General features: G+C 42.1%; 1 protein-coding gene across 5 annotated transcripts in view; it reads right to left on the minus strand.

Moving 5' to 3' along the window:
* Positions 1-631: 631 nt before the first annotated feature.
* Positions 632-21,474, minus strand: part of acaca (acetyl-CoA carboxylase alpha) — a 58,588-nt gene continuing 37,745 nt past the window's right edge. For all 5 annotated transcript variants that reach the window (XM_083779890.1, XM_083779889.1, XM_083779888.1 and 2 more), the window contains 14 exons: positions 20,995-21,092; positions 20,044-20,164; positions 19,286-19,396; positions 15,405-15,548; positions 14,733-14,853; positions 11,123-11,219; positions 10,541-10,637; positions 9,496-9,631; positions 7,944-8,121; positions 7,075-7,187; positions 5,678-5,832; positions 3,856-4,026; positions 1,606-1,742; positions 632-1,106 (listed from right to left, as the gene is read on the minus strand). In XM_083779890.1, the coding sequence (XP_083636016.1) occupies positions 980-1,106; positions 1,606-1,742; positions 3,856-4,026; positions 5,678-5,832; positions 7,075-7,187; positions 7,944-8,121; positions 9,496-9,631; positions 10,541-10,637; positions 11,123-11,219; positions 14,733-14,853; positions 15,405-15,548; positions 19,286-19,396; positions 20,044-20,164; positions 20,995-21,092 (1,806 nt within the window). In that variant the 3' untranslated portion in view covers positions 632-979. The remainder of the gene's footprint in view (positions 1,107-1,605; positions 1,743-3,855; positions 4,027-5,677; positions 5,833-7,074; positions 7,188-7,943; positions 8,122-9,495; positions 9,632-10,540; positions 10,638-11,122; positions 11,220-14,732; positions 14,854-15,404; positions 15,549-19,285; positions 19,397-20,043; positions 20,165-20,994; positions 21,093-21,474) is intronic.

A 21,474-nucleotide genomic window follows, 5' to 3' on the forward strand; every position in this document is an offset into this window, starting at 1 on the left:
GGTGTGTGCTGCCGGATGCGGTGGAGGGACCAGTAAGCAGTAAAGTGCATTCAAAGCAGCATGTGTGTGTGTGTGCAGTGTGAGGGAGAACAGAGGTGGCAGCTGCTATTCCGTCTCCCGTGGATTTGTTGTGTGGCTGGCTGCCCACAGCTCACTCCGGGGTGGCTGTGAAACAGCAAGGGTCTGAATGGGACCTTGTACCTACGCCCCGCTGGGCTCTTCTGTCCCCTCGTGTTTAAAGCAGACAAGAACACCCTCCCCCCCCCCCCAATGTACATGCTATGGTGCCCCCCCCCCCCCTTCTCCAAGTTTTTGACCAGTAATTAAGTTCTCCCTAGTAAGACGTGTGATTTTTTTTTTTCTCCACCATCACTCCCGGCAACGTGGTAACTTTTCCAATTTTGCATCAATTGCTTCAAATCTTTATGTGCAAACCTTAAAAAACATTAAGGTGCCTTTTCTGGACTACATCCCGAATATATTTTATTATTATTATTATTTATTTCTATGCATTTTCCAGTGCAAACAGAACAGAGGCCCAATTGATTATCACAAAACGATAACAGCCAACCGTGCAACATCTCTGCGACCCGCAATTTTGTGATATTTCTGGTCTCTGTGTCATTTTCCCCCAAATTGCACTTAAATATACACAATACAATTAACTTATCTCCACACACTACTGTACCACCACATGTCAGAACATTTACAAAATGTTTAAAGGTTGAGGTCAGGTCAGTCTCACTCTCTCCCCCTGCTCAGAATCATCGCCGACAAGCTTCATCAGTAACTTGGCTGCCGTCAAGAGGCCAGTCAGCTTGGCTCCTCTCCAGCTCTAGATTCCCAGCCCAGGTCCTACAGTGTAGTCAGGGAGGAGCAGGCCTGGCTAAAATGTGGGGTGTGGTCTGAGCAGAGCCAGGCAGGAAAGAGAGAGAGAGAGGGCAGCCCACCCTCCGCGTCCCCCCCCCCCAGTCATTCTCTAGGAGGAGGCCGGAGCCTCCATGGTGGTCAGGATACGAACCACCTCAGTTCGCTGTGTGGGCGAGATATGCTGCGTCATGTGAACGATGGAGTCCATGGCCACTTCTGGGTTGGCTTGAACAAAGCTGAGAAGAAAGGAGGAGGACACACTCGTGTGAGAAAACGATATAATAATGGTAAATAAAAATGGTACAGGTTTGAGGTATTTGTACTTTACTTGAGTATTTCCAATTTTCAGTACTACTCCACTAGATCTCAGGGGCAAATATTCTACTTTTACTACAATTACCGTATTTAAAAATTTAAGTTACTTTGTAGATTTTTATTATTATTACAAAACATACTATTTATTAACCAGCCCTCTATACATTTCGGCCATTTGAAAATAGCCGATCTACTTTTAGATAGGCATTCGGCACAATGAGTACTTTTTACTTTAGGTACTCAAGTACAGTTTGAATTCCGGACTTTTACTTTTTCCATCACTGGCAAATGGTGCTGGGAGAGAGGTGTGTGTGTGTGTGGGGGGGGGGGGGGGGGGGAGACTGGGAATGGGACTGGTGAAAATTGGCGTTGCAAAGCAATATCCCACTTCTGTCAAAGTGCATTATTGAGAGGTGTCACCTGCGAATCTGCTTGAGGATGTGGTCCCTGCGGATGTACTTGATGTTCTCGTCGACCACGGACCTCGCACCCTCTTCTTCGGCTAGCTGCCTCTCCAACCACTCCACCACCTCCTCGTTGCTGTCCCACAGATAGGCCTGCCACGCAAGGTTATTATAGTTAACTAAAACTAACGAAAAAACTAAATAAAAGAAACACAATAACTAACTGTATTGTGTGTTTACAAAACTAACTGAAATGATAGAAAATACCTACTCTGGCCCTTTTCAATCCTGCACCTGGACTTATTTGTCAGGTGCAGGATTGAAAATGGCAGAGAAAACTAAAACCAACAATAAAACTAATAAAAAAACTAAACTAAAAGCATTGACACAAAAATAAAAACTAATGAAAACTAGCAAACCCACTCTAAAAACTAACAAAAACTAACTGAATTAGAAAAAAAAAAAAAAAAAAAAGACAAAACAAATTAAAGCTAAAGTATAATGAAAAATCCAAAACTATTATAACCTTGCTGCAACGAGGAACGACTTGGCATTGGATACCAGGGCTCAGATATCCAGCAAGGCCTCATGATATCAGCCATCAACGATGGGCGAACAGGCGTGGAGAAATGAGAGCTTGATTCGTGGTGACAGTCGTGTTTTTTTCAAGGTCCAGTGAAAATAAAATAAAGATCTACAATTGATACAGCCAAGTACTAAATGGTCCTAAAAGGCAGCTGTTGTAGAAATTAGCTGAAAATAACCCATCCTGACCTGAGATCAGATTAATACGAGGTTTCCACTGGACACACACTGGTCTGATTAACCCATTCTGACCTGAGATCAGATTCAAAAAATGTCAGTCGTTCTTCGATTTTTCAAAAATAGCAGACCCTCGGTGGCGCGCTATGAGCTTGTAGATCTGCTATTTTTCAATAGCTAAAGCATAACATGATGCTGACACCAAAATGGGTGCCCGGTCAGAATGGGATAAACATAAATGGCAGCTGTTGTAGAAATGAGCTTACAGTGCACGCACGCATGCACGCACGCACGCACGCACACACACACGCACGCACGCACGGCGCACGCACATCAAAAGAAAAAAGCTTAATGTCTTGTGACTGGACCTGGTACTGAAAAAAATTAGTATTCATGAGTGCTGGCATGCCTGATCCCAAACAAAGCCAGGCTGGGGGGCTTAGCAAAGATTTCCAGGGCGTTAATGGTCTGGTGCCTTTTTATGAACACTCCTGCTTGTAGTCCACTAGAACATTTAATGCCCCTTATTAATCATTTTTAATCTGTTTGCTTTTAATTAAGAAACAGCGTGTTGCTCTCCTATCTGCACGTGCCAGGGCTGTGATTAATTGTAGCTTAAGACAGGCAATCCCAATTGGAGTAATGCATTAGCCAACAAGAGGGTCACTACTTGAGATTCTTCAAAAGCTGCTCTGGCTGTAGCAACCCCCCGCAGCTAGTCCTCTAGCCCCGGTCTGACCCGCGGTGGACAGCGTTTATCTCCATGGGGTGTTGCTATTTTTTTTTTTACATACTGTGTCAATTCAGCTCCACTTAATGCATATAACGATTGTTTACATTAGAGTAGGATTACCGCCAGGCAGTAATAAGAATGCTTGCAGTTTAATTGTCTGACTTACAGTACATACAGTACATTACTGAAATAATACTGCCAGTTGTTACCATGCACTTCTTTGAGTGGAAATGGATATCCATGGACTCTGTGGGTCAGCTGGACCTTAGTTATAACACACTATGGCTTGAAAGCTATAATTATCAGAGCTAGATTGCCTGGGTCTCCCAGGATTTTTTTCTGTTGCAAATGAATACAGCTGATTCTGCAAACTGCAGTTAAATGGAAAATGCCAAGACAGTCATTATTTGTAGGAAAGGCGTGAGAGTGGATAAAGCGGGATAATACTGAGTTATAATATCTTGCTTTTTTTAAAGTGCTTTCATGTAGTCAAACTGCTGTTTTAACATGGCGTTATGGCACACAGTCTTGCAAGTGTGCAGGTATTTATTTTTAAATTGTTTAGTAGAAAGTAAAATCCTGTGTTAATGTAGCCATTTGCAACTCTGAGAGTGTATACATGTAATGTAATGCATGTTACATTTGTGCACTCCGAGTTAAAGGTGAACTGAATTGGGAAAAACGAACCAAAACTAAATAATGAAGAATCCCAAAGGATGAACAGTGAAAAGGAGATCTGGAAGGAGGTCAGCATGCAGCAGCAGGTCTTACCTTGACAGCGCCCTCGGCCTCCACGAACCAGCGGCGCAGCATGGCTTGGATCTGGCCGTCGGTCAGCTCACTGTTGGCCGCTTGGATCTTCCTCTTCACCGTGTCCTCGAGCAGCAGACGCCGGAGACGCCAGTAGAAGAACGTACGGGACGTCGGCCATTCCAGAATATCCTGGGAAATGTTCAAATTGACACAAATTGTGAAGAAAAAAAAAACAGATTTTCACCGGCAAAAATAGCTCCTCTCTAAAAAACAAATGGCAGATTCTGAGGTTCGATGGTTGGTTTCCTTATCCCGTTCGCTATGTAAAGCTGTCGTCGTGTTATCACTTTCATTAGATACGTGACTATATATTTAAACCACGCTGGAATCCCACTCCGAGACTTTGTCTGTGTTGCCTCTCTTCTATGCTCTCTCGTTTACACTGTCCTATCACGAAGCAGCGAAAAGGTGAACCGATCCCCTGAAATTGAATATAACAGCACTATTGGTTACAAATTAATGAGGAACTTTTGTTATTCAATATCGAAGGGAAACTAATTTGTCATTTTATAAAATGTGAATGTCAACCGTGTGAGGAAAACAAGCCCACTAGCATACAGATATATATTAGAGCTGATCCAAGCAGGTACAGTATATCGGTTTGGAACATAATTTAACTTTGAGTTTTTTGGCAACATTTTGTATCAGCTATTATCGGTGTACCCGCCTGTTCCGCTGTGCTGCGGAACCTCATGTACTGCCTAATGTTGGCTGTGTGATTCTGTAGAACCTCAAGTACACATGTATGAAGTATAGGGCTGTCTGATTCAGCCAACAGCATCATTTATAAATGTATTGAGTTTGGTCAGGTCTGTCTCTAAACTGTGGAACCATTGGCATGTAAGCCTGTATAAGAATGTCCGATTGCTTATCTATCAATCTATGCTTCCAATAGAGACTACACACACACACGATATACTGTATGTGTGCACATATACTCGCAGAGAGAGAGAGAGAGAGAGAGAGAGGAGAGAGCACACACACTTGTATTTATGTGTGAAGGATGGCTTTGGGATGGAGCAGGATGGGGGTAGCCCCGGGCAGGTCTGTGCTAGGCTGTGCTGAGGTGATTGACCAGGGTCATCAGAAGATAATTGTGAAGACGCGTCTCATAGCGCCGAGCGAGATTACAACATTATTCACTGGGGAGGTGCGCGCAGCAGCAGCAGCTAGACTGATGCTAGCCTCCAGGCGTCCATAGGCAGGTTCATGCAGCACTGCTTTATTCACATGCGACACTTTACTACCTCTGCGTGCATGACAAAGATGGCTTCAAAACACAAAGAAAAATACAAATCGGATGAAAAGGATCGCCTCGTCGATCGCGTCGATGCCGTCTGACTTTGACCGCGATTTCCAGTGGTGTAAAGTATCTAAGTACATTTACTTAAGTACTTAGTTCTTAAGGACAATTTAGAGGTATTTGATTATTTGCAATTTCCAATACATCTCAGATCAAAATATTGTACTTTTGCCCCCACTACATTAATTTGAAAACTTTAGTTAGTAGTTACTTTGTAGGTTTTGAACAAAAAAAACCTAGAACATACAGTAACCACTTCAGCTCTGCTCACTCGGTTGGGCCATTTGAAAATAGCATATCTACGAGCTCACAACGCGTCGCAAATACTTCGGCGTATGCTCCAAAGGTAAGACAATCTAGGCAGTGTACAATATTGGATTAAACAGCGGGGAACACGGGGTTACGCAGTAGAACTGTTAGTTTTATTCGTTCGTTTTAGTTAACTAATAACCTTGCGCCACACCACCACCCTCTCACCGTGATGACGCCTTTCTCCTGCATGCGTCCCGGGGTGTCGTGGAGGTCGGCGAACTGTATTGCCACCTGGTGGTAGATGGGCAGGAGGAACTCCTCGCGCTCCCTCAGCTTGGTCTCCAGCTCCTTGCGCTCGCTGGGGCTCAGCTCTGGAGTCCCTGTTGGACGGTTCAGGAACACAGCAGATTAAAACCCATTTTGAGCGGGTTGAACCCCTTTTGGTGTTTTAAACATTATGTTATAGTTTAGCCATTGAAAAATAGTAGATCTACGAGCTCATAGCGCGCCACCGAGTGGCGCGATACGAGCTTGTAGGTCTGCTATTTTTGAAAAATCGAAGAACGACTGACATTTTTAGAATCTGATCTCAGGTCAGAATGGGTTAATCAGACCAGTGTGTGTCCAGTGGATACCTCGTATGAATCTGATCTCAGGTCAGAATGGGTTCTAACCCATTAAGCCCCGAGGACCCTACAATTCTAAATACTGACAGTTTTATATATTGTTTTACTAATACATTAAGTATTCAATCAATCAATTACAACACGCCGTGCGATTGTACATACTATTTCAGTATAAAAATAATCTCAAACCTTCCTTCCCACAAATATTATTAGTGGAGGAAGACTATGAGTCTGAATTAGCTGGCTGGTGGTTAGCAGCACCTCCACCACAAACGCCTGGGCTGACTTTGACTTCTGCTGTCAATTTCAATCGTTCAACTCTCTCCCCGGCCCTTCCTGGTCACCCCTCCGTTCCTTCAGTCCACACCCACCCCCCCCCCCCCCCCCCCCCCACACCCGCCAATCTGGGCCTTGGGGGAAATCAATAGGCGAAGAGAAGGAGAGACAGTGCAGCTGCTGATTGATCTGAGCACCGCTGTGATTGACATGTCTCCCTATTGGGGGGGGGGGGGGGGGGACGATACCATCAACCTCAGATAAAGAACGAGGGTGACACTGCACATGCTCCTAACCTGATGTATTATACCTCTCCTTACATACTGTATGCGCACACGCACGCACACACACACACACACACACACACACACACACACGCACACACACACACACACACACGGGGAGAGCGATGGAAGATGCTATGAATAAGAACCAGGTAGACTATATTATGCACCGCTTCCCAAACAGTGGGTCCCATTTGTTTTTTGTTTCCTTCATTTTGTATGATCATTAATATTATTTCAAAACATTTACAAAAAAAAAGCTACATTTTTCATGAATTGAAAACAAAACTCAATGATTTTTTTTTCCCAGTAATTTCAGAAATAAATGAAAGAAAAATCGAAGAAATCCCACAAATCAGAAAACAAATCTTTATGGTGTAGTGAAAATAGCCGATCTGCAAGCTCATTGCAGATATACACACACACAGGGGCTCACCCAGTCTTTCGGACAGGCCCATGTAGACCGGATCGACCCTCCTCATGGTCTTCACCAGGTCTTTCTTCCTAAACTTGATCTCCACGGTGCCTTCGGGCTCCAAAACTCCACCTCTGCGGATGAGTGGAGAAACCAGGGAAAGAGCAATTAGCCATTTATTTTTGTTTGCAAGCTGGCCTCTCTGTTTTTGAGGGGCGCTAGACCCTCCTATGGCCAGCTTTGGCTCCGGCTCGTGTAGTGTTGATTTCGTCAACTAAAACTAGGATGAAAAATGTTGCACTGTTTTACACTGAGGAAAACGGAATGAAAACTAAATGAAAAATAAGCCATAGTGACTAAACACAGAGAATTTAGTCAACAAATAAAAACTAGACTAAAATGTTAGCAAGGGACTAGTAGAGAATAGATCCAGTAGAAGTAAAAGACAAGTCATTTTATGCTCGTTTGTATGCTGAAAATAGCAGATCTACAAGCTCACAACATTACGGCACCATCAAGGCCCGCCAAAATACATTTTAGTCGACTAAATCAACCGTAGATGTAGTCAACTAAAATCTTATATTTAGTAGACAAAAACATTCCAGGCGACCTTAACCCATTCTGACCGGACACCCATTTTGGTGGCGGCATCATGTTATGCTTTAGCTATTTAAAAATAGCAGATCTACAAGCTCGTATCGCGCCACCGAGTGGCGCGATACGAGCTTGTAGGTCTGCTATTTTTTGAAAAACCGAAGAGCGACTGACATTTTTTAGAATCTGATCTCAGGTCGGAATGGGTTCATCAGACCAGTGTGTGTCCGGCGGAAACCTCGTTATGAATCTGATCTCGGGTCAGAATGCGTTAATGTGACAAAAACAACACTAACCGGCTGTCCTTGTCGGCGTACATCTCCATGTGGCGGGGGTTGATGGTGGGGTCTATGACCACCCAGGACCCTCCTCTCAGCTCGGCCTGCGGCGGGATATACACCAGCACCGGCTGCTCGTACTCCCTGAGGCCGTCCACGATGTAGGCCCCAAACTTCAACACCTGGTCGTACATATCTGAGGAGATAAGAGGGAATTCACAATTTAGCACGTGGTCATACATATCCGAGGAGAGAGAGAGAGAGAGAGAGAGAGAGGGAATTCCCACAATATGACGGGACTGAATACAAGGGCTGTGTCACCGTTACACATTGACGTTTGATGATTAATTGTCACACAAACTAAATTGCGATTAACGATTTAATTGTGTTTTCTGGCATTGGACATTTGGAACCTTATGAATAAAATATATTCCAGAATAGAATATATTTCTGTTTGGCTTTTAGGCTGCATAATTAAAAAAAAAGTACACACGGCAGGACAATTAACTGAAATATACCAATAAATTACTAGTTATCACTAGAACCAATGTGTCTGCTGTTGCATATTCTTAGCAGGAAAACAGAGATATTATTATGATTGTCATTACTGTGATCATGTAACGCTTAATTTACTGTATATGTAGTTGCAACTCTCGCACTCACACTTATGGTGTGGCTCTGTATGGTAGGATTCTAGCTAGGTGTGTGTGTGCGAGTGTGTGTATGTTCCATTCAATTTGTTTCAGGCTGAAACCTTGCCCACATGTGGAGTCATATGTCATAGCTATGCCATCCACTTTGGTGTCATGTCGTACTTTTTTAGTAGTCGCAAAAGCCGTGGTGGAAAAAAGTACTCAATTGTTTTAATTAAAGGTTTTATGACATTCATTTTCATTTATTTTTTATTTGAGGTTTTATGACCTCAATTACACCCAAAAAACCTGAACTTTGAACATTCAGTGGATTTTCTGTGGTCTGAAGTTTTCTTTGGGGTTTGGAAGCCTTTTGAGCTACAATGAAAACAGGCAACACAGTGAAAACAGTGAAAATCTGCTGGCAAATCCCATTGACATATATGGGATTTGCAGGGTCTTACATCACTTACTGCCGGCAAATCAGAGCACCTGTTTGAGCCAGAAAACCCCAGATCACAGAAAATCTACTGAATGTTAAAAGTTCATGTTTTTTGGGTGCAATTGAGATTAGAAAACCTAAAAAAAAATAAGAACAATTCCAAAACCTTTTTTTTAATGTCACAATCCCTTTAAGTAAAAGTATCAATACTGTCATCATGTTACGTAGAACTACTCAGTTACAAGTAAAAGTCCAGAATTTAAAATGTACATGATCGGCTATTTTCAAATGGCCAAAATATATAGGGCTGAAGTGGTTCATGTATATTTTGCAACAATAATCCAAAGCTACAAAGTAACTAAAGTTTTAAAATAATTGTAGTGGAGCAAAAGTACAATATTTGCCTCTGAAATGTAGTGGAGCAGAAGAAAAAGTAGTGAAAACCTTCCACCACTGCTCTAAAGTAGCCATTGATTCCATGGAGGATGATTTGTACCTTTCATTCCTCCAGAGAAGCCCCTCCAGTTGGCGAACACCATGAGAGGCAGGCCTTCCCTGTTAAAGTCTTTGATGGCCTGGGCTGTTTTGAAGGCAGAGTCTGGGAACCACACCTGGCCAGCCTGTACGATAAGCTACAAAGAAAAAGGAAATACACAGATTCAAAATATACTTTTGCTATATTGAACAGCACTGATGAAAAAAAAAAAAAAAAAAAAAATGCAATATTTCAAAAGTTTAATAAAAAGTCTTCACGGTTTCCAAACAAGCCAGACATTACATTACGTTTCTAGGTGAAAGTTTGAAGGAAGAGGACTGGTCCAATGTTTTTTGGGGGAATAATATAAATTGAATAATGAATGGAAACGACAAGAGTAGGCACCCTTCTAGAGAAAGCCAACTAATTACTAATTTATGTGTGCGCACACTAGGGTATGGCGGTAGTGATGAAAGGTGTTTGACAATGATGACGGTATCCATTTGAATTCATCATAACATTTCATCAGGTGAGTCAATGCAAAGAGAGATACTGTACAGCGGACATTGTCTTCCAGTGAAGGAAGTTCCAAGACTCAGCAACCCTAAAGTCCTTGAATTATCAATGTGCTTCCCCCTTGTTATATTATAATATGCTTTACAATGCAAACTGCAGTGGGGTGCACACTGCACATGCATGAGCAAAGGGCAAATGGCATAAATGTTGTGGCAACATTAGCGAGACTCGATGGACAGTTTCTAAGGGAAAAAGTGAATGGACTTTCTTTTTTGTATGATCAATGGATTATCGTCATCATATTACGGTAAGAAAACGACTTGGGGCGTAATTCACCTTTAATGGCATTTATATCCCTGGCACACCAATTTATATTGTAAAATCAATGTTAATTTAACTCTGAGAGTATACAAATGGAAGTTATGGAACGAAATGGACCCGTCACGGTCCATTTGTACACTCTCTGAGTTACAGACCCATAAGGGTCCATTTTGTGACCCCCCTGGAACTCCCTCAAGGACCCCTGGCCCATACCATGAGCAAACCTTACCTTGGCATCCGAGTCCAGGTTGGCTGGATCAGCTGGGATTGAGAGCTCTACACATCTGGTTTCCACAGCCACCACTCCAGTAGGTATCCCACCAAGCCTTCAGAGACACCAGGTAGAAATTGGAAACCCATGTCATTAACGTCATTCTTTGTTTTACAAAGCTCCATCTTCAGTTTAAAGGCCTCGACGACCTTACAGGGGTATGCAAAAGGCTAAACTTATGAAATTTAGATAGCATTTTATGTAGACATAGCACTCTATAGTGTATACTCATAGCTTTACTGTACAGATTTTCTACAGTTTACAGATGCTGGTTATTAGCTTCCTTATGATTCTTGAGGACTATTTTTTCATGTATTTGATGTATTATGTACCGGTACTTGTGTTGTGATTTTCTTGCTTACTGTACTGTAAAAGAGCTTCTGCTAAATGCCTAAATTGTAAAGGGACTAACGTACACAATCACTTTAGAACTAAATTCCCGGGCTTCCGGGTGTGGTTGGACATAACTTGTATTTGTACTTGTATTGTATGTTGTAGAAACAGGATATTAGGATTAATATTGTTCTCATTGGGACGTACCTGGCTCTACCGACCACCACACTCTGTGCCCACGGCTGCATGATTTCCATGAACGAGCCCTGGTCAAAGAAGCCACTCTGCCACGAACCCTTCGGCGCTGCAGATATATGGATATAGGTAGAGAAATATGGATAAAGATAGAGATATATGGATATAGATAGAGATATATGGATATAGATAGATATATGGATATACATAGAGATATATATACATAGAGAAATATGGATATAGATGGAGATATATGGATAAAGATAGAGATATATGGATATAGATAGAGATATATGGATATAAATAGAGATAGATAGAGATATATGGATATAGATAGAGATATATGGATATAGATAGAGATATATGGATATACATAGAGATATATATACATAGAGATATATGGATATAGATAGAGATATATGGATATAAATAGAGATAGATAGAGATATATGGATATAGATAGAGATATATGGATATAGATAGATATATGGATATACATAGAGATATATATACATAGAGATATATGGATATAGATAGAGATATATGGATATAGATAGAGATATATGGATATACATAGATATATATGGATATACATAGAGATATATGGATATAGATAGATATATGGATATAAATAGAGATATATGGATATAAATAGAGATATATGGATATACATAGAGTTATATGGAAATACATAGATATATGGATATAGATAGAGATATATGGATATAGATAGAGATATATGGATATAGATAGAGATATATGGATATACATAGAGATATATGGAGAAATGACAGCAATAGAAAGGGTACAGATATATGGATATAGATAGAGATATATGGATATAGATAGAGATATGGATATAGATATAGATATATGGATATAGATATATGGATATACATAGAGATATATGGATATAGATAGAGATATATGGATATAGATAGAGATATATGGATATAGATAGAGATATATGGATATAGATAGATATGGATATAGATAGAGATATATGGATATAGATATGGATATAGATAGAGATATATGGATATAGATAGAGATATATGGATATAGATAGATATATGGATATAGATAGAGATATATGGATATAGATAGAGATATGGATATAGATAGATATATGGATATAGATAGAGATATATGGATATAAATAGAGATAGATAGAGATATATGGATATAGATAGATATATGGATATACATAGAGATATATATACATAGAGATATATGGATATAGATAGAGATATATGGATATAGATAGAGATATATGGATATACATAGAGATATATGGATATACATAGAGATATATGGATATAGATTGATATATGGATATAAATAGAGATATATGGATATAAATAGAGATATATGGATATACATAGAGTTATATGGAAATACATAGAGATATATGGATATAGATAGAGATATATGGATATAGATATGGATATAGATAGAGATATATGGATATAGATAGAGATATATGGATATACATAGAGATATATGGAGAAATGACAGCAATAGAAAGGGTACAGATATATGGATATAGATAGAGATATATGGATATAGATAGAGATATATGGATATAGATAGAGATATATGGATATAGATAGAGATATATGGATATAGAGAGATATGGATATAGATATAGATATATGGATATACATAGAGATATATGGATATAGATAGAGATATATGGATATAGATAGATATATGGATATAGATAGAGATATATGGATATAGATAGAGATATGGATATAGATAGAGATATGGATATAGATAGAGATATATGGATATAGATATGGATATAGATAGAGATATATGGATATAGATAGAGATATATGGATATAGATAGATATATGGATATAGATATGGATATAGATAGAGATATATGGATATAGATAGAGATATGGATATAGATAGATATATGGATATAGATAGAGATATATGGATATAAATAGAGATAGAGATATATGGATATAGATAGAGATATATGGATATAAATAGAGATAGATATATGGATATAGATAGAGATATATGGATATAGATAGAGATATATGGATATAGATAGATATATGGATATAGATATGGATATAGATAGAGATATATGGATATAGATATGGATATATATAGAGAGATATGGATATAGATAGAGATATGGATATAGATAGAGATATATGGATATAGATAGAGATATATGGATATACAATACATAGAGATATATGGATATACATATGGATATACATAGAGATATATGGATATACATAGATATATGGATATACATAGAGATATATGGAAAAATGACAGCAATAGAAAGGGTACAGATATATGGATATACATAGAGATATATGGAGAAATAACAGCAATAGAAAGGGTACAATAAGGATATAGATAGAGATATATGGAGAAATGACAGCAATAGAAAGGGTACAATGACAAGCGAGTCAAAAAGAAGAGAAACAGACTTAATCCAGCGCCTGGGCTGTTCACCGCTACACTAGAAATATAGACACATTTCTGTCCTTTTCGTCTGTCTTTCAGTAAATACATTCTGCCCTCCCTGCAGTGTTCCCGATTATACACTGCTGTCATCTCAGCTGCAGTCAGAAGTTGTGTATTGTTCACCTGTAATCTGCCATCTTGGCAGAGGCCATGATGGATGACTGTATAAAGGGGCTAGGTCAGCGCTTGTGGCTGCTTGCAGAGCGAGAGAGAAACATGGGCCCAGCCGGAGAGGGTTATACCATTCAATTAAGCCGCGGCACTCATCACCACTAAAGACACGGGGCTGGCTTCCCCCTCGCTGTGCTCAATCTCGTTGCGCACCTGACTTGTAATTACATTGATATGGAATCTGCCTGGTCCTGACCCGCTGTGTAAAACATCCATCGTGGAGTTATCTTGATCCCGTGGCTGTGATGGCGGGCCGCTCTCTGGGCCTCTTTTAGTGAGTGAATAAGTACCCTCCCCATCTCCTAATGGCCCCGCCCCCAGTCATGAATTAGCTTAACCCTTGACACTGCGGGATATCTGCCTGAAACGATAACACCCGACTGTCCTCACCTCGCGTTTACCTCTAAATGACACGCACAAAAATAAATATGAAGGGCCGGCTCTTCAAAGTTGCTGATACAGCATTTATGAGGGTGGTGGTGGTGGTGGTGGCGTGGATATAACAAGAACACTGAACACTATTCAGGGTTTTGCCAACTTTTGCATGAAACTATATTCATGTAATACAGTGGTTCTCAATGTGGTGTCCGGTGGACTCCCAGGGGTCCTTGAGGTGGTTCCAGGGGGGTCCCCAGGAAAATGATTGATTGTGGACCTTTACAGGTCTGTCACTGAGAGTTATGCGGGTTGTGGCCTAATATGCATAATAATTATACCAATCTGGAGGTCCTTGATATATATATATATATATACATACACAATTAGCGTCTTCAATTTCCTGCCCTCACTTTTTATCCTCAAGTCAATATGTACTTTGCTCAGCCAAACAAATCATCGCTATGGGGGTGATCAGCCAATCAAATCATCGCAAAAATCCACACGCACACACAAAGCTGGGCATAGGAGGGGCCCTCAAAAGGTTCGAGAAACACTGATGATATGTACTCACTCTGGGCGGGCCGTCCGCTCAGCATCCAGCGAGGATCATAAGGGGTCTTGGTGGGAATAAACTCCACAAGGCGGTCTATGGAGTCCTTGGCATTGAGGATGGGCACGGGACTACGTTTAGACTGGAGGAAATAAAAAGAAACCATGCTTTGCAACGGCACAAAAAACCACATCCACTTCAATGAATGAGTGACACTGTATCCTGCAGCACTTGTTCTCAACGTGGAGTCTGGGGACCCCCCCCATGGGTCCTTGGAGGGGTTTCTAAATTTTCAAATGGCTTTCACTAGTAGTGTATGTATGGAATTGCCAATCCGTGCAATTTCACCGTGTTTGGGTGAGTTCGGGTTGACATTATTTACGATTCTGTGCTATTGGGTCACAATTCGGACGGGGCTGAGTCGGCATAATCAAACTTTGCAACGTTTGCCACGGCAACTCGCTCTCTTTAGCTCGCTCAGTGGCGGCTCTCGTGGCTCAAGTTCGCTTGAGACGTTGCCCCCTCCGTCACGGTCTATGGGGAGGATTTCAGTGTTATATGTACGGATTTGGGGGGGTTTCTAGTAGTCTACTGTATGTACGGAATTGCCAATCCGTGTTATTTCACCGCGTTTGGGTGAGGCCAGGTTGCATGTTCCAGTAGTAATGTACTATTAACACATCACCATCTTACCTTGGGCATGTAGGAGAGCCACTGCAGGAGGGTGAAGACCCCCTCAAAGTCATCGGTCACGGTGCAGTGGGTCACACCGTTGTTGTGCATGATCTGGACGCCTCCCAGCTGGTTGTTTGATGTGTACACTTCTCTGCCCAGCACCTGGAGGGGAGATAACAAGACAATTAACCACGTGAACCATAGCGTCCCAATTCTGTGGCTAAGAGATCTGGTGGAGAGGTAAAAAAAAAAAAAAAGAAAGTAAAAGAAACAAACATACCAAGTATAGTGCCGGCCGGCCCCAAAGCTACTTATTTAAATGTTTGGTAGAATTTTCAAAACAAACAAACCTTCATTTTTAATTTTATAATAACTTCTACAATATCGATAACTATCTAAATAAACAACAAATAAACTCAATTTCGACCAGTAAGACGCCCTAAAGGGCGAGGTCGCGTGCACTCATCCGCCTGGGTGACGGCAGACTGCTGGGCGAGCGCTGGCGCTTTGGCATGGGGGGGGTCAGAGCAACATATGGAATGCATTCTGTACTGGCCATATATGGAACGTGTCTTGAGTGTACAGCGTTTGATGAGATCTAAGGGTGGCAGCGGGGGGCAGTGTCTTGAGTGTAAAGGGTTTGATGACGTCAGATCAACATATGAAATGTCAAAACAGATCAGCTCCATATATGGAGATCTGAATTGTCCATATATGGAGCATGTCACGAGGTGTGACGGATGGACGGACTGACAAGATTTTGCAGGTTTTCTGAGTAGGTCGCAAAAAACCCCCCAAAAAACGAAACCTCCGTCATCAAAACACAACATTTTTAAACAGTTATAAAGTAGACTACGGTATGCTTCACACGGGCCAACAACACAGTGTCTAACATGGACGCTGCACAAGCCCCTCCATAAATAATCCTCCCAAGCCATTACGTGAAGCACCAGGCCAACAGAGGAGACGGTTTGATATACTGTAGTGCCACCGAGCATGGGAATGGAGGGGCTTGTCACCCGCTCTGTGGTAGCGATAGATATACTGTATAGTGCCACCGTGCATGGGAATGGAGGGGCCTGTCACCCGCTCTGTGGTAGCGATAGCCCTGGATCAATACGATCACACACACACCCCACACACACACACACACACACACACACACAACGGATATCGTCATCATCAGGATGGGACCCTGAATCTCTGTATTTTTTTTAGTTTAGTTTAGTTTTTTTAGACAATTAAAATGGTTATGTCTACCCGTGGGTATTTATTTATAAATAAATATTCAACCAATAAAGAGTGTGAGGGGGGGGGGGAGTGGACCCCGTCGATAGCGCTGATGGGCAGCCAGGGATCCCTCCATCACGGTGGTGGCTGGAGGGCTGCCAGCACCCTGCCTCTCCCCTCAGGGTTATTTGTGACAGACGGGAGTGAATTAACACCTGCCCTTTCTCTTTCCCAGATACTCTCTATTCACACACACGCTATCGACTGCCCAGCCTCGTATGTTGATTCCCCCCCCCCCCCCAACACACGCACAAATATATGCACGTACGGACGCAACATGCATATCGTCACTGTCGGGCAGAAATCTCGTATCCACATATTTCAAACCCGTCCGGATAATTAATAATGCTCCTACGACGTCATAGTACAGTGTACATACGAAAGTAGCAAAAAAATAGCCAACAGCTTTGGAGAGCCTGACGGCGCCGATAATATTGGACTGTGCTGGTCCTGGTTTACTGTGCATCCCCAAGGTGTGGCAGGGGTTTAATAGAGAAGGACGCGGAGGCCACAGAACTCGTTCTGGCATCCAAACGGCTCCTTTAACTGCCCCCCCCGACCCATAAATACCCCACTATCTCAGCGTCCCCTCTTGTCAGGCAGCCAGGAACAGGTGGCCCGGACCAGACACGGTTCCATAAAAAAAATAAAAAGATATAAAAAAATAAAATAAAAAAACCTGAGAGGAGCTCAATCCTTTACTCTCGGCTCTCACCTCTTCGGCCATCATTTACTTTCTTTATTACCATTAATGGTTATGTGTCTGGATACAAATCTGGGGCACTCTCCTAAAGCTGTCAGCACAGACTGTGGCCCCAGGAAGTATTGCAGTCACCTTGACGCACACACACACACACACACACACACACACACACAGTCACAGAGAGAGCCTGCGGCGAGTGCCTGCTTCATTAAGATTCCATACTAGACAGCAGAGAAGGAAATAGGAGGAGGGACTGAGAGTGAGGGAGTGAGGAGGTGTGAAGTGTGTGTGTGTGTGTGTGTGTGTGCACGTGCGCTTGCGTGCGTCTGAGTGTGAGAGAGGTGAGGAGGAAGAGGAGGAGGAGGAGGAGGAGGAGGGGGGGGGGCACACAGAGTTGTCCACTGGGGGGTTTGGATGGTAGTAGTTACTATTCAGCCCCCATAAAAAGAAACTGAGGTATTTCCGGCATTCAACAAAATTACGATCTCTGGATCTGGATGCAAGCCTCCTCTCCATTAAGTTAAAGTTAATAGCCATGAAACTGCACAACATATGGACATGACGGAATAGGACATTCATCCCTCTGCGATACACGAGAGCCGTCATTAAAAGTAGTATCACTTTGAATCTCTCCGTTGAATCTGACACATTTACAATCACAGTAAACACTGTAGTTTATGTTCAATATCATGTGCTATGAATTACACATGGCATACGCCTTTCAATGGCCACTACTGCTGAATTCGGTACAGTACTTGCACATTCCGATATTTCCTTGGATTGGGAGCCCTGAGTAGGACCCTACCTAGTACACACTTAGTTGACCGGATTCCCAAGGGCTCTGTACTTACTAGGCAGGCCCCCCTCCTGTCTTCAATTGACAAAATAGCAGATAGATCAGCTATTTCTGTAGTAGAACGCCAACCCCAGAATATGGAACATTTCTTGTATTTTGATACGAGAATGCATTTCGTTTTGGTATATATTATTAAATGGGTGCACAATACAGAACGTGGATGTGATCTAAAGGTGTTGAAAAATTCATTTTTCATTAGGTCTCAATTTGAAAGAAGCAGGGGTGCTTCCAGCAAAGATAGGTGCAAATGGTTTACTTGTTCTGTCCTGTTGCAACACACCATGTGACTTGACTGACACACACACACACACACACACACACACACACACACAGCGAGACTTCATTTTGATTAGAAACAAATGTGTGTCCCAGGCTGCAGCCTCCGGCATGTCACACCATTTCTATGCAAATAACAACTGCACGGTTCACTTTCAATTATTCCAGTCGGAGCGGGCAGGCTGGGATCGAAAGGGAATCAACGTAGAACAGGCTAGTAGAAGAACGCATGGCCACTGAGCCGGAACGCAGCACACACACACTACACCACATACAATGTCTATGATTTAGACATCACCACCATGTGCTGCCGTTTGCCCTTTCAGAATGCACTCCTTTATTTTACCTCTCCGCAATTACAATTTCACTACCACCAACCCAACGCACATCCACTTCCTTATCAGGTTCCTTTGCCAGTCACAGAATGAATGCCGTTAATGCATGGCAGTCGTAAATTGAAGATTAAAATGCAGATGCATTAATGGCATTTATTTAGGGCACAGCGAGTGCACAAGCCCACAATTGCACACGCCATGCTTCCTTTCCTATATTTCGGAAACATGTGACAATGCATCAGGAGAGCAGAACAGAACGTCGCCTTTTGTCCTGCAGTATGAATGGGCTCATTTGTCGTGGAGCCACAATTCATACACAGGGGCTACACTAAGATGGTGGCATATTAACGGAATCCACGCCGCCATTGACTGCAGAGCTCTCGCAGCAGTGCCAACAGAATGCACGGAAAAGGATGATGTAACTGTACAGAATGTGTACCTTGTTGAGAGCTCCGGCTCCAGTCAGGATGATATGAGAGTTCTCCACTTGAATGGTGCGCTGGCCCAGCCTCACCAGGTACGCTCCGATCCCTATGGCTCGACACGTTACCTGTAGAACAACAACATCTGCTCACCAATCTACAGTCATATGTAAAAAGGACCAAAACCAATCATAGTATTACAGTATTTAACCCATTCTGACCCGAGATCAGATTCTAAAAATGTCAGTCGTTCTTCGAATTAAAAAAAAATAGCAGACCTACAAGCTCGTATCGCGCCACTCGGTGGCGCGATATGAGCTTGTAGATCTGCTATTTTTCAATAGCTAAAGCATAACATGATGCCAACACCAAAATGGGTGCCCGGTCAGAATGGGTTAAGTAGTACAGTACAGCATAGAACACAGATATTATCCACCCGTTTCCTAAGGAGATTACTGGGGCTTCACTGTGTGTGTGCCCACTTCCTCCGCAATTCCTATTCAGTTGTCACTTCATCATGCATCTCGTTTAGAATATCAACGCTTCTAAAGAGAGATCCGTTTTACGACGGCGATGTAGTAAAGATTTCACCTCCCGGTAATATGGGGAAATGAAAGTCGGCCGTTTTCAGAGTTAAAATCTCCCTCATCTGCATGGCAGTCCTAGCGCCTTTATTCTGAAGATATTCCCCGGCAGCCAAATTGTTAATAACGGAGTACAAGGCCCTGCATGTGTGTGTGTGTGTGTGTGTGTGTGTGTGTCCACTGTTTCTTACCAGGTTCATGGTAATGATCTCCTCGTAAGCCAGAGAGGACTCTCCTGCGATCATCCCAGATCCCTTCAGGTTCTCCACGCCCAGACCCTCGTCCTTCCCAATGATGTCAGTGATCTTGTACCTGGAAGGCCACGCCATACACACAACATGGACACACCCGTCAGACCAAACCTCAAGCCCTTTTAAAGCGTCCAATCAATACATTGCCTGGTGAACCCCCCCCCCCCCCGAGGGCGGAATTCACAACGCGACCGGAATGGTCTACCAGGCTAATCAATGCATTGACAAATTATTTGTCAAATGAAAGCAGAGTAAGTCACTGTTTTTTAGGGTTTTTAGGAATGCAATCATGCAACGGTTGATCCAACTAATCAATGTAATGATCATTTAAAAACAATCGATAATCAATATACTTAATACTAAAATCAATTAACTAGAAAAAGAGCTCCTCAAAGTACAGGTCTCCACATGTCAGGTAGGTTATTGTGGGCCAGCAATTCATCTGCCTCCTGGTGGTGTGTGTGAACTTTCACAGAAATCGGACGCTGCGTTAATAAATTGAGTTGTTTCAATTTGTTCAAAATGGGCCACTCCTGCAAACTTCACATGCCAATCTTAGCCAATATATATATATATATATATATATATATATATATATATATATATATATATATATATATATATATATATATATATATATATAAAATATTGGCTAAGATGGAATATGAAAAAAAAAATGGGACAGATCCGTCTTGATCACATGACTATAGAGATAATCAATAGTTGCAGCCCTTCAATCGACACTCAGTGCAGCGCTATGAGCTTGTAGATCTGCTATTTTCCAACAGCTAAAGTTTACATTAACGGTTTAAAGTGGTTAAAAGCTAAGGTGACACAGATGCGCTCCAGGTCTTCATGGGTTCGTGGATACAATACGCTATACACACACACCTGGACTCTCCCTCATCCTCCACGTGCTCACAGTGCACAGAGTTTAAGGCCGAGACCTTCTTGTAATCCTGGGGTGTCAGGTAGAGGTACTTGAAGCCCTGTGGTCAACAGAAACAACCGTTTGAAAAGACAAAAGACTGGCACACGCAATGGGCTCTATGCACGCACGCCCTTTTGGAAAGAACTTGGAAGTTGGGCCCCTTCACAGGTGTTACCACTAATACTAATGAAGACTCTGTTCCATTCTGGTCAAACAGAGTCCGAGTGCTGCTGTTGTGCGTGTTGGCTCACTGGAAACACTCTGCCTACACCAGTGGGTCTCAAGTGTCCTTGAGTGGGTTCCACCATATGGGTGTGTAACTCTGAGAGTGTACATTTTGTACACTCTCAGAGTTATGGGGGTGCCCTGAAATGTAAAAGTTTGCGAACCACTGTACACTAAATGGAACAGAGCCTTAATTATATCATCGGTAACACCTG

Source organism: Protomyctophum parallelum, assembly GCF_964188405.1.
Source record: "Protomyctophum parallelum genome assembly, chromosome: 1".
Classification (NCBI taxonomy): domain Eukaryota; kingdom Metazoa; phylum Chordata; class Actinopteri; order Myctophiformes; family Myctophidae; genus Protomyctophum; species Protomyctophum parallelum.